The 14,911-nt window shown below is 42.7% G+C and overlaps 1 protein-coding gene across 6 annotated transcripts in view; it reads right to left on the reverse strand.

The window, feature by feature from the left end:
* Positions 1–14,911, reverse strand: part of PDPK1 (3-phosphoinositide dependent protein kinase 1) — an 88,520-nt gene that overhangs the window by 61,443 nt on the left and 12,166 nt on the right. The window contains exon 2 of one of the 6 annotated variants that reach the window (XM_043494175.1): positions 2,763–2,848. The exons of 4 other annotated variants lie outside the window; for them this stretch is intronic. In XM_043494175.1, the coding sequence (XP_043350110.1) occupies positions 2,763–2,801 (39 nt within the window). In that variant the 5' untranslated portion in view covers positions 2,802–2,848. Of the gene's footprint in view, positions 1–1,104; positions 1,214–2,762; positions 2,849–14,911 lie in introns of those variants that run through there. One more of the 6 variants, XM_043494178.1, reaches the window with a different exon arrangement.

The raw sequence follows: 14,911 nt of genomic DNA on the forward strand, positions 1-14,911 counted from the left end.
CAGGAAGGTGGTCACAGATGAGAATCAGGATCATGACAAGATAAATGGAGAAGAGTGTTGGAGCAATGACGCAGCCCTGCTTGAATCCCAAAACAGGATTAAGAGGCAAACAACAGTTTAATTTACATTTATTAACAGGTGCCATCCATTACATTCATCTCAGACACATTTTCATCCACTCGTCTCAGTATAATGGCAATCACAAACACTAAAAATTCCGAAAGATGGCTGCCAATCTATTTTTAATGTCTAACGAGAAAATTACTGAATTGTCACTGACCGTCAACATTGTTATTTTCCCCACAGGCTGATGGCCTGACACCTCTATCCAGGCAAGTCCTCCATTTTATACCTTCTGCTATTATGAACAGCACCTGTTGGTGGATCTCCAAGTGCTTTATAAACATTAAGCTTCAAAAACAGCTTTGTGAGGTACTGTCCTCAATTAAGGAGATAAATTCTGCACCACAGTTTCCTTAAGTGATTTTCCCAAGCACATAAAGTGTCAAATTCGACACTGTTATACTGATGTAGTCTGAAGTAACTCTGCTGTCTTCAACAAAATTACTCCAGATTTACATCAGAGTAAAAAAAGAGCAATGCAATTCAGCAAAGAAAGCTAGGAACAGAACCAAAAATTCCAAATCCAAGTATTCTGTCCTAACCAAAAAGAAAAAGGAGTACTTGTGGCACCTTAGAGACTAACAAATTTATTAGAGCATAAGCTTTCGTGAGCTACAGCTCACTTCATTGGATGCATCCGATGAAGTGAGCTGTAGCTCACGAAAGCTTATGCTCTAATAAATTTGTTAGTCTCCAAGGTGCCACAAGTACTCCTTTTCTTTTTGCGCATACAGACTAACACGGCTGCTACTCTGAAACCTGTCCTAACCAAGGAAGCAGAATGCTTACTGCCTACTGTCACTGAAAGAGTACAACTGTGCAAGAAGACGACAATGTGAAAGCTCAGGAGCGGTTTGTAGTATGAACTGAATTAAATATTCAATGTCAAATTTGTTTATGGCAGCACAGAAGCATACGAGACAGTCAACCTAGTGATAAGTGGGGAAAAGGGATTGTATTAGACATGAAAGTTATACTTACCAGCTATTTACTGCATATGCTCAGCTGCCAGCTTCCAAATTACAAAAAACATTAACAAAGTAGAGTGTTTCCCACTTTTAAATCCTGTTTCAGTAAAGCAGAACAAACAGTCATATGAAGCCAATATGCTTCTCTATTTTCTGTCCATGAACTATATCATACAAGTAATTAGTGTTAATTAGTACGGTATTTCTTAGCTGTAAAGAGCATAAAGTTACATTCCTACAATAATTAGATTGGAAACCAAGAGGTTATACAAAGCTCAGATCAAGTAAAATTTCTAAGACAACTCATCTAACACCAAGGTGTTCAGAATACTGTACCTTCCCCAAACATGGCTGGAGAGAATTGCTAGAGTCAGAGGAATTTCAACAAATCAACACCATGCACAGGTTTATACAAATTGTATTTGTAAGTGAGAATCTATTGTAAAAGATATTTTAAATGAGCATCTATACGATACTGTTGTGAAGCTATGGTATTAATGGCGGTTATGGGATTTTTAATCACAAGTATCAAAAGAGGTTTTTTATTTACCCTCTGAATAGGAAATAATATAGTTAATGTAGCTTCAAATCCAAAATTTGAGAGAAAGAGGGGATTGGATTATCAAGATGAAGATATGAAAAACGGTTGGATTATGCAGCATTGCCTAGCATCTAAAAGTTTTTCAGTTCTGACACAGTAACATACTTTTTGACAGACAGACAGAAATTCTTCAAGTCACACTGATGTGAAAACCACTTGCTCAAGCACCTTCAGGGCACAGCAAAGAGACACCCTGCCTAAAAACTGTTTGTACCTTTCTTTTTCTTGATAAGAACACTGCGTTTAGGGGACCCTCCACTTACCTGCAGGATTTTAAAATGTTTAAAACGTGAAAGCTACTAAACAAAATTTCCTTCAAACCTGGCCGAGAATGTAGATCTCACCAAAATCTAAAAACTATTGGAGTTTTGTGGAATGTATGTTACATAAAACCTTACTTTCCAGCTTGACTGGTGGTGGTCTTTTTCCTTTATGTCACTTTTCCTGGTGAGGGCCGTGGCGGCAGCATGGAGAGTAGGGAGGACCAGACCTCCTTTTCCTCCACAACAGGTTCCAGCTCCTCCTGGGGGATTTCCCTCAGTGTTCCCAGGCCAACCCAGCGATATAATCCCTCCAGTGTGTCATGGGTCAGCCTCGGAGCCTCCACCCTGTGGGACATGCCCAGTATAGTTCTAATGGAAGCCTCCTGGGGGCATCCTTGTCAGGTGCCCAAATCACCTCAACTGGCTCCTCTTGATCTGGAGGAGTAGCAGTTCTACTCTGAGGCCCTCCCATATAGCCAAGCTCCTCACCCTCTCTCAAACAGTAATCCCAGCCACTCTGCAGAGAAACTTCATTTGCACCACTTGGACCCACAGTCTCGTCCTTTTGGTCATTATCCAAAGTTCATGACCATAGGTGAGGATGGGGATGTAGCATTACCTGTAAACAGAGAGCTTCATCAGAGAACTCAGCTCCTGCTTCAACACCATAGATCAGTACAGCAACTGCATCACTGTCACCACCATACCAATCTGTCAATTGATCTCATGTTCCCGCTTGCCATCACTCGTGAACAAGACCCCTAGATACTTGAACTTGTCCACTTAGGACAGCTGCTTCCTCCTCATCTGGAGAGAGCAGTCCACTTTCTTCTGAGCAAAGACCATGGCCTCTGATTTGGAAGTGCTGATTCTCGCCCCAGCCGCTTCACGCTCTGCAGCAAAACATTAGAGTGCACATCGGAAATCAAAGTCTGAAGAAGCCAGGACATCATCATCTGCAAACAGCAGAGAGTCCCCATACTTGATGCACTCCACAGCTCAGCTGTCCCTTGATATCCTGTCCATGAAAATCACAAACAGGAGGGGGAACAAGATGCACAGATGGCAGAGTCCAATGCCCACCTTGAACAAACTCGACTTAATACCAAGAATACAAAACGCAACTCTCACGCTGAGAATAGAGGGACTAGATGGCATGCAAAAGTGGCACCAGCACCTCATGCTCCCACAACATTTCCCATAAGAAGTGGTCATATGCCTTCTCTAGGTCTCCAAAAAAAGGTAGACTGGATTAGCAAACTCCCACGATCCCTCAAGTATCTATGAGAGAGCAAATGGTCCATTGTTCAATGGCTGGGATGGAATCCGCATGGTCTCTCCCGAATCTGAGGTTCGACTAATGGGTGTAACCTCCTCTCCAGCACCTTGGCATAGGCTTTGCTGGGGAGGCTGAGGAATGTGATTTCCCCCCCCCCCCATAATTGGAACACATCCTCTGGTCTCCTTTCTTAAAGATTGGGACCACCATCTTGGTTTGCCAGTCCAGAGATACTGCACCCGCCTTCCACGCAACATTAAAGATGCGCATTAAACCACCACATCCCAACATCATCCAGTGCTTTCAACATCTCCGGGCAAATCTCGTCCACCCCTGCTGCCTTACCACTATGAAGGCACTTATTACCCTGTTGACCTCAGCAGCAGAAACAGATCTGATCTCATGGAGGTTTCTGGTGCTGCCTCCTGGAAGCGGGCCATGTCCATCAGGTTGAGGAGTTCCTCAAAGTGCTCCTTCCAGCTCTCGACAATCTCCTCAGTCGAGGTCAGCGTTTCACCATCCTTACTGAGTACAGCTTGGGCAACATCTCGCTGACCCTCCTAAGGCAACAAATGGTTTACCAGAACACCTTTGAGGCTGTCTGGTACTCATTCTCCACGGTCTCTCCAAACACTTCCCAAGCCGGTGCTTTCACTTCAACAACCGCCACAACCGCAGCTCTCTTAGCCAGCGGGTACCTCTGAGCTGTATCAGGAGTCCGGTTCAAGAGCATTGCTCAGAAGGCCTCCTTCACTGCCTTTACAGCCTCCCTCACCACTGGAGTCCACTAGCAGATCCTAGGATTGCCACCATGACAGGAACCAACTGCCTTCAGGCCACAGCTTTTTGTGGCTGCCTCAACAATTGAGGCCCTGAACATGGTCCACTCAGACTCAACGTCTAAGATCTCACCCAGAATGCAGCAGAAGTTCTTCCAGAGGTGGGAATTGAAGTCTTTCCGCACAGGGTCTCCTGTCTATCCAGCTGGAGTCCCATGTATCGGATCCAACTCACTAGCAAGCGGCCATCGGGTTGCCAACTCTGCCTCTCTCTTCACCTGACTTTCCAGAGCATACAGCCTTAGGTCTGACGAGACAACCATGAAGTCGATCACTGATCTTCGACCCAAGGTTCTCTGGTACCAAGTACATTTATGAGCAACCTTGTGTTTGAACATGGTATTAGTTATGGACAATCCATGACTAGCACAGACCAGGGAGGCCATTCTTCCCAATCACTACCCTCCAGGTAGCTCCTTCATTCCCCACATAAGCGTTGAACTCCCCCAGTAGAACTACAAGGTTAGTCGGTGGCACTCTACTGAGAGCCAATCCCAATCTCCAGAACAGCAGTATCCTATAGATGCACATTTAAATGAAATTTTACAATATTAAAAATCACTTGCAAATGTAATTTATCGAAGCCTGTGCCTGGTGATACTGCTTTGCTGTAATTCCTCTGACTCTGGGAATTCTCTCCAGCCATGTCTGGGGAAGGTACAGTATTCTGAACACTTTGGTGTTAGACAGGTAGTTTTAGAAATTTTATCTGATCCAAGTTTTGTATATCCTCTTGGTTTGAAATCTAATTATTGTAGGAATGTAATTATTGTAGGAATGTAACTTTATGCTGCAACAACAGCTAAATCACAGAATCATGAAAGTGTAGGGATGGAATGGACCTCAAGAGGTCAAGTAGACCAACCCTGACAGATGTCAGTCTAAACTGTTCTTAGAAATCTCCAATGACAGGGGTAACTATGGGAGAACTTTTTCCTTGTAGCTAACCTAAATCTCCCTTGCTGCAAATTAAGCCATATAATTCTTGTCCCAGCCTTGGTGGGTGTGGAGAACAATTGATAACTGACATCCTGTCACCATCCTCTTTATAACAACCTTTTGCATATTCGAAGACTATGCTGTGTACCACCCACCACCCTCGACTTCTTTTCTCTAGACTAAACATGCCCAATTCTTTCAACCTTTCCTCACAGGTCATGTTTGCTAAATCTCTTTATTTTTGTTGCTCTCCTCTGGATTCTCTCCAGTTTGTCCAAATCTTTAAGTGTGGAGTCCAAAACTGGACACTGTACTCCAGCTGAGCCCTCACCAGTGAGTGGAGCAATTACCACCCATGTCTTACACAGGACATGGCCGTTAACACATCCCAAAATTACATTTGTCTTTTTCACACAACAGTGTCATTAACAAATCTGCACAGATACACCCCTGGAACCCCGACCAGAGTATTCTATCTGCTACCCAAGATCCATAAACCAGGAAAACCTGGATGCCCCATCATCTCAGGCATTGGCACCCTGACAGCAGGATTGTCTAGCTATGTAGACTCCCTCCTCAGGCCCTACGCTACCAGCACTCCTAGCCACCTTTGAGACACCACTGACTTCCTGAAGAAACTACAATCCATCGGTGATCTTCCTAAAAACACCATCCTAGCCACTATGGATGTAGAAGCCCTCTACACCAACATTCCATACAAAGATGGACTACAAGCCGTCAGGAACAGTATCCCCGATAATGTCACGGCAAACCTGGTGGCTGATCTTCGTGACTTTGTCCTCGCTCATAACTATTTCACATTTGGAGACAACGTATACCTTCAAATCAGTGGCACTGCGATGGGTACCTGCATGGCCCCACAGTATGCCAACATTTTTATGGCTGACTTAGAACAACGCTTCCTCAGCTCTCGTCCCCTAATGCCCCTACTCTACTTGTGCTACACTGATGACATCTTCATCATCTGGACCCATGGAAAAGAAGCCCTTGAGGAATTCCACCATGATTTCAACAATTTCCATCCCACCATCAACCTCAGCCTGGACCAGTCCACACAAGAGATCCACTTCCTGGACACTATGGTGCTAATAAGCGATGGTCACATAACCACCACCTTATACCGGAAACCTACTGACTGCTATGCCTACCTACATGCCTCCAGCTTTCATCCAGACCAAACCACATGATCCATTGTCTACAGCCAAGCCCTATGATACAACCGCATTTGCTCCAATCCCTCAGAGACAAACAAACACTTACACAATCTCTATCAAGCATTCTTACATCTACAATGCCCACCTGCTGAAGTGAAGAAATAGACTGACAGAGCCAGAAGAGTACCCAGAAGTTACCTACTACAGGACAGACCCCACAAAGAAAATAAACAGAACGCCACTAGCCATCACCTTCAGCCCCCAACTAAATCCTCTCCAACGCATCATCAAGGATCTACAACCTATCCTGAAGGACGAGCCATCACTCTCACAGATCTTGGGAGACAGGCCAGTCCTTGCTTACAGACAGCCCCCCAATCTGAAGCAAATACTCACCAGCAACCACACACCACACAACAGAACCACTAACCCAGGAACCTCTCCTTGCAACAAAGCCCGTTGCCAACTCTGTCCACATATCTATTCAGGGGACACCATCATAGGGCCTAATCACATCAGCCACACTATCAGAGGCTCATTCACCTGCGCATCTACCAATGTGATATATGCCATCATGTGCCAGCAATGCCCCTCTGCCATGTACATTGGCCAAACTGGTCAGTCTCTACGTAAAAGAATAAATGGACACAAATCAGACATCAGAATTATAACATTCAGAAACCTATCGGAGAACACTTCAATCTCTTTGGTCACCCAATTACAGACCTAAAAGTGGCAATTCTTCAACAAAAAAAACTTCAAAAACAGACTGCAATGAGAGACTGCTGAATTGGAATTAATTTGCAAACTGGATACAATTAACTTAGGCTTGAATAAAGACTGGGAGTGGATGGGTCATTACACAAAGTAAAACTATTTCCCAAAGTTTATTCTCTTCTCCCCCACTCCTGTTCCTCAGATGTTCTTGTCAACTGCTGGCAACGGCCCACCTTAATTATCACTACAAAAGGTTTCCCCTCCCCCCGCTCTCCTGCTGGTAATAGCTCTCCTTACCTGATCACTCTCATTACAGCGTATATGGCAACACCCATTGTTTCATGTTCTGTGTATATAAATCTCCCCACTGTATTTTCCACTACATGCATCTGATGAAGTGAGCTGTAGCTCACGAAAGCTTATGCTCAAATAAATTTGTTAATCTCTAAATTGCAATAAGTACTCCTTTTCTTTTTGCAGATACAGACTAACATGGCTGCTACTCTGAAACCTGTCTTTTGACTCAGTTTCAATTTGGGATCCACTATAACCCCTAGAGCTTTTATTGTAGTAACGCTGCCTAGCCAGTTATTTTGTATTTGTGCAGTTGACTTTTTCTTAAGATAGTATTTACACATCTTTATTGATTTTCATCTTACTGATTTCAGACCAATTGTCCAATTTATCAAGATCATTTTCAATTCTAATCTTTTCTTTCAAAGTGCTTGCAATCTTTTCCAGCTTGAAGTCATCTGCAAATTTTGCAAGCACACTACTCCCTTTTCCAAGTCATTAATAAAAATATCGACTAGTATTGGACAAAGAAAAAACCCCCTTGGAACACTACTTGATACGTCCTTCCCAGTTTGGCAGCAAACTATTGATAACTACTTTTGGAGTACGTTTTTTCAACCAGTCGTGCACTCCTTTTATAGTAATTTCATCTAGACCATATTTTTCTAGTTTATGAAAATATCGTGCAGGACTGTATCAAGAGCCATACTAAAGTTAAGATCAATGAAGTCTATTGCTTCCCCTCACCCACTAAGCCAGTTACCCTACCAATGAAGGAAATTAGATGTTTCACAATCGCATGGCTAGCAAAAACAAACAAAAAACAAAACAAAAAAATCACACAGCGTGCACATGTCTAGAAGTAATGTGCTCCACCACTATAGCCAGTATGTTTCAGCACCATACCCATGGGATCTGCCCCAATAAGTGCACAGATATTATCATATGCTAGGTAATAAAAGTCAGGCTGAAAAAGTGATTTGTGAGTCCTCCGACATCTAAGTACTTACATGCCCCTGCACCATCATCACAGTATCTGATCTCCATAGATCACCACATGGCCAGCAAATCAAATAATTGGTACCCCCCCACACACACTTCATTTACCAATCCCCAAACATCTTATTTACAATCCCCATCTCCTTAAAAATATGTAGCCTGAACTTCTAAGGCTATGTCTACACTAGAGTAGTAGACTATAACTGCGCTGGTATAAGATGTCTCGTATAGTCACTCTGTAACAATGGGAGAGAGCTCTCCTGTCAACATAATTAATCCACCTTCAATGATCGGCAGTTGCAGCTCTCCCACCAACATAGCACTGTGCACACTAGTGCGTATGACGGGTGTAACCTATGTCGCTTAGAGGGGTGGAATATTCACATGAGGCTATGTCTGCACTAGCACTTTTGTTGGTCAGGGGTGTGGGGAAAAAACAAACAAAAAACCCACATCCCTGACTGACAAAAGTTTCATCGACAAAAGCACCAGTGTGGATAGCACTATGTCAGAGGGAGACACTCTCCCATCAAAAGCTACCACCGCTTGTTGGGGGTAGTTTAATTATGCTGGCAGGAGAGCTCTCCCGTCAGCATAGAGTGGCTACACAGGAGACCTTACAGTGATACAGCTGCAGTGGTACAGTTGTACTGCTGTAAGGTCTGTAGTGTAGACATAGCCTACAACTAAGAGCAATTGTTTAATTAAATAAACAAAAAAGCTGGGAAATTGGTTTAAGGACCATTAATGTAGTTACACTCTTCAAAAACAGGTTTCAGAGTAGCAGCCATGTTTAGTCTGTATTCGCAAAAAGAAAAGGGAGTACTTGTGGCACCTTAGAGACTAACAAGTTTATTTGAGCATAAGCTTTTGTGAGCTAATGCATCCGATGAAGTGAGCTGTAGCTCATGAAAGCTTATGGTCAAATAAATTGGTTAGTCTAAGGTGCAACAAGTACTCCCTTTTCTTCTTCAAAACAGTAATTTTACCCAGTTTAGCTCTAAAGATCCCTCCTTTATGGTACAGATTGCCAAATCAAGCCTGAATTTTCCCCAAAACTTGAAATCCTTTGGCCTGTCAATGCCTGAGAACTCATCCCGGAGATAGCAGCTCTTAACTTGTCAAATGAATCATTAGCTTGACTGAAATATGCCTCAATGTTATCTATAACAGCACAGACTCAGACACGTAACCAGAAAGCATTCATCTCAAGAATGCAGTCTTTTCAGGGCTCTCCTTTAAGAATTGCCTAATACCTGTGGATCAAAATGTCAAAGTGGTATCTACTATGAATTAACCTGAACTTTAAGCTTACTTCAAACTACTAGAGCCTTAGAGAAATCAAAAAGAAAAGGAGTACTTGTGGCACCTTAGAGACTAACAAATTTATTAGAGCATAAGCTTTCGTGAGCTACAGCTCACTTCATCAGAAAGCTTATGCTTTAATAAATTTGTTAGTCTCTAAGGTGCCACAAGTACTCCTTTTCTTTTTGCGAATACAGACTAACACGGCTGCTACTCTGAAACCTTAGAGAAATCAGTCCATCTTGTGAATAAGTGTTGTATACTTTCAACAAACAGCAGCCTTGTACAGCTGGGCACTAAATAAATTGAAGCTTGTAAATCACATGGATTAATTTTCTAAACTACAGTGAAACAAGGAAAAATTAAATGAAGTCTAAAAACCATGGTCATACACAAGGGACAAATTTCTACATTTGCTGACAACAAAGGAGAGACTAATTTTATCATTTTAAGATATTCATGGAACCCCCAACTTTTCAGTGGTATTTCTTTTGAAAAGGTATTTTTGAGCTGAGGGGGCAAGGTGCAGAGGCAGGGGGTCACAAAAAGATGAACTCTGCTCCTGCTGTTCTGTACACTCCCATCCATGTTTGACAGGTTTTTTGTTTTTTAATCCATGCCCTGCCTTGTAGTCCTTTCCCACCAGAAGGAAGGTTTCAATATTTAAATGCCAAATATGGTCACAAAGAGATATCCTAATGCCAAACCAAAGCAATAGCCAAATATAGCACTCAAAGGAACAGAGAAAAGAAAAGCCTACTGAACCCTAACTTTTGTAATCTCCATAGGAAAAATAATCAGTGAAAACTACTAGATCATTTTAGGTACTTTGATATCCAATTCCCCAAAATCATAACTGTGAGCACAGACTATTCTCAAGCTGGCTTTCCTGTCAGTGACATACTGCCATTAGTTTGTCACATATTTGCTGTAGATGCTTGTGGCTGTGCAACCAAGCAGAGAATGCAATGCAGGCAATATGAAAGTATTGCCAAACCTTTCTGAAATTAAAACCTGGCTGCACTGTATTGGGAAATTATTTTTCTAAAAATAAAACACTGCCCTAGGTTTAAACATTGTTTTAAACTCAGTGGTTTAGAGTTCCTCAAAAGACAGTTGGCAAAACAATGCATAAAACTTACCGTGAAGCAAAAGACAGGCACAGTACACACACACACCCCTCACAAATTTGATATCACAATCTTTCCTGTTGAAGCTTAAAAATGATTTTGCATTTCACAAGTTTCAGTCTGTGATTACACTGAAAATGCCCTATTTCTACAGGGTTCAAAATTTTCTGGATTTAAGTAGGAAGGCTCTTTGGAAGGGAATCCAACCTGTACTCACGCACCTGTTTAGGTTTAAAAGGTTCCATTTCAAAATGTAGATTTTAAAACAACTATTCACCTATTGGTATTCTACAAAGTACAGGAATTCTCCCCCCATCCCCACCTCCCACCCAGTTAAACAAGTTCACTTTTTGAGATAAATATTCAACACACAAAATATAACTAAAACTAAGAGACGTTCTTTGTCTGTTCACCAAAGCGGCAGAATTATGGAAAGGAATGATAAACACAGATGTTTTCTAGACTACAGAGACTATACCATGTCTGTTTTTCAGGAAGTGCAGGCTGTGCCTCACCCATATCCGAGGGCTTGAAAAAAGCTCTACTCATTCATGGCAAATAGGTGGCATTTGTGTGAGGCCCATCAACTTCTGCAGAATACAACCTGTCTTTACTAAGGAGGCTTATTCATTATAGTTGTAAGCCACTTTCCAAATGTGAACCAAGGGCTACAAAAGAAAAGGAAAGTTACTTAACTGTACAGTAACTGGATTTCTTCAAGATGTATTGTCTATATGCTTGTTTAACATATGGGGTGCATGCACCCCATAGGAGTCTTTTGGACACCAGTGTCTCCTGTGGCTGCTCATGCACCATAAGTGTCCTCACCCTACAAATTGAATGAGATTGAATGGCATCAATCTCAAAGAATTGAAATTGTCAATTTCTTTAATGGTGAAATCCTAGCGGATCTTAAACATAAAAAAGAAGCTTACAAGAAGTGGAAGGTTGGACATATGACCAGGGAAGAGTATAAAAATATTGCTCGGGCATGTAGGAAAGATATCAGGAGGGCCAAATCGCACCTGGAGCTGCAGCTAGCAAGAGATGTCAAGAGTAACAAGAAGGGTTTCTTCAGGTATGTTGGCAACAAGAAGAAAGCCAAGGAAAGTGTGGGCCCCTTACTGAATGAGGGAGGCAAGCTAGTGACAGAGGATGTGGAAAAAGCTAATGTACTCAATGCTTTTTTTGCCTCTGTTTTCACTAACAAGGTCAGCTCCCAGACTGCTGTGCTGGGCAACACAAAATGGGGAAGAGATGGCCAGCCCTCTGTAGAGATAGAGGTGGTTAGGGACTATTTAGAAAAGCTGGACGTGCACAAGTCCATGGGGCCGGACGAATTGCATCCGAGAGTGCTGAAGGAATTGGCGGCTGTGATTGCAGAGCCCTTGGCCATTATCTTTGAAAACTCGTGGCGAACGGGGGAAGTCCCGGATGACTGGAAAAAGGCTAATGTAGTGCCCATCTTTAAAAAAGGGAAGAAGGAGGATCCTGGGAACTACAGGCCGGTCAGCCTCACCTCAGTCCCTGGAAAAATCATGGAGCAGGTCCTCAAAGAATCAATCCTGAAGCACTTAGAGGAGAGGAAAGTGATCAGGAACAGTCAGCATGGATTCACCAGGGAAGGTCATGCCTGACTAATCTAATCGCCTTTTATGATGAGATTACTGGTTCTGTGGATGAAGGGAAAGCAGTGGATGTATTGTTTCTTGACTTTAGCAAAGCTTTTGACACGGTCTCCCACAGCATTCTTGTCAGCAAGTTAAGGAAGTATGGGCTGGATGAATGCACTATAAGGTGGGTAGAAAGCTGGCTAGATTGTCGGGCTCAACGGGTAGTGATCAATGGCTCCATGTCTAGTTGGCAGCCGGTGTCAAGTGGAGTGCCCCAGGGGTCGGTCCTGGGGCCCGTTTTGTTCAATATCTTCATAAATGATCTGGAAGATGGTGTGGATTGCACTCTCAGCAAATTTGCGGATGATACTAAACTGGGAGGAGTGGTAGATACGCTGGAGGGGAGGGATAGGATACAGAAGGACCTAGACAAATTGGAGGATTGGGCCAAAAGAAATCTAATGAGGTTCAATAAGGATAAGTGCAGGGTCCTGCACTTAGGATGGAAGAATCCAATGCACCGCTACAGACTAGGGACCGAATGGCTCGGCAGCAGTTCTGCGGAAAAGGACCTAGGGGTGACAGTGGACGAGAAGCTGGATATGAGTCAGCAGTGTGCCCTTGTTGCCAAGAAGGCCAATGGCATTTTGGGATGTATAAGTAGGGGCATAGCGAGCAGATCGAGGGACGTGATCGTTCCCCTCTATTCGACACTGGTGAGGCCTCATCTGGAGTACTGTGTCCAGTTTTGGGCCCCACACTACAGGAAGGATGTGGATAAATTGGAAAGAGTACAACGAAGGGCAACGAAAATGATTAGGGGTCTAGAGCACATGACTTATGAGGAGAGGCTGAGGGAGCTGGGATTGTTTAGTCTGCAGAAGAGAAGAATGAGGGGGGATTTGATAGCTGCTTTCAACTACCTGAAAGGGGGTTTCAAAGAGGATGGCTCTAGACTGTTCTCAATGGTAGCAGATGACAGAACGAGGAGTAATGGTCTCAAGTTGCAATGGGGGAGGTTTAGATTGGATATTAGGAAAAACTTTTTCACTAAGAGGGTGGTGAAACACTGGAATGCGTTACCTAGGGAGGTGGTAGAATCTCCTTCCTTAGAGGTTTTTAAGGTCAGGCTTGACAAAGCCCTGGCTGGGATGATTTAACTGGGACTTGGTCCTGCTTTGAGCAGGGGGTTGGACTAGATGACCTTCTGGGGTCCCTTCCAACCCTGATATTCTATGATTCTATGATTCTATGAACTGGATATTATTTTTTGATATTACAAATCTGGTTATTAAAAGTCTACATTATGTTAATGCAGTTACATCTACAAGGCATTTGACTTAGTACTGCACGAAATTCTAATTAGAGTTAGCATCAATCAATATAGCACATACGAAACAGATAAGATGGCTAAAATCTCAAAGGGAAATCATCAAACGCGGATGTTACTAGCAGACTCCCATAGGGATTCATTCTCAATCAAAAGCTATAAAAGTTTTATCAGTGACGGCAGAAAAGATCATTGTGGACAAAGACTGGTGGAATGGCTAATAATGATACGGGAAGGTCACTTACATAGAGCAATCTGGATTGCTTGGTAAACTGGGTGCAAATACATGGTTTAATATGGCCAAAAGTAAAGTCCTATATCTATGAACAGAGAATGTATGTCACATTACAAAAAAAATGTAGGGAATGTATCCTTCAAAGCCATGCCTCTGAAAATAATTTAGGGGTCATGGTGGAAACATGGCTGATTAAGTGGATTAGTGAGATCTCTGGATGTATGATCAGAGGATCACCAAGTATGATAGGCAAGTTTATTGCCACTGTATATAGCACTGTGGACATCACTCCTGGAATACTGGCGCTGACTTCCAAAAGGAGGTAAACTACAGAAGGTTTAGAGCAAAATCACAAGATAGATATCAGAACTGGAAAACGTGTCTTACAACGAGGCTTGAGATCATTCTATTGAACTTATCAAATAGAAGGTTATAAATCACAATCTGTGTACCTTCACAAGAATATATTTGATAGTACAGGGCTCTAATATAACAAAGGCACAACAGGATTATACTTTAAACCACAAATCGCTGTGCTTACAGGATTTACAGATGAAATTTTATGGCCTGTGTTATGCAGGTCAGAATGAAAAATGATTTGTCCTTTCTGGCTTTAGAATATATGAATTTGTTAAATGAACCCAGAAACTGAAGCTGTGTAGAACATGGCAGCTTGTTTACCAAGCAGTGTGGCTCACTTGGAGCCCAGAACATCAGTGCTCTGGCATCTGCATTGGCTGCCTTTTCATTTCCAGGTGGAGTTTAAGGTACTGTTTTGGACCTAATTCAATCCAAAACATTTTGGGATTTGCCTACTTCAGACTGCTCTTCTCCCTCCGCCACGTTTCCACTACAACATTAGCACACATACTTGAGCTGAAGTCTTGTCAATACAAAAAAGAGAAGTTGCTGGTAGATCTTTCCCCATAAGGTGTACTCAAATTTTGGAGCTTTTCTCCTCTACTTTGTCCAATCTGTTGACTGTCAGGGCACAATGTAAGGCCCCATCTATTTATCCATGCACTTGGGAAGGGAAAGGTCTGATAAGGATACCATTTCAGGAGGAGGAGGTGCATTTGTTTTTGTTGATTAGTTATTTTC

This window comes from Dermochelys coriacea, chromosome 10, assembly GCF_009764565.3.
Source record: "Dermochelys coriacea isolate rDerCor1 chromosome 10, rDerCor1.pri.v4, whole genome shotgun sequence".
NCBI lineage: Eukaryota > Metazoa > Chordata > Testudines > Dermochelyidae > Dermochelys > Dermochelys coriacea.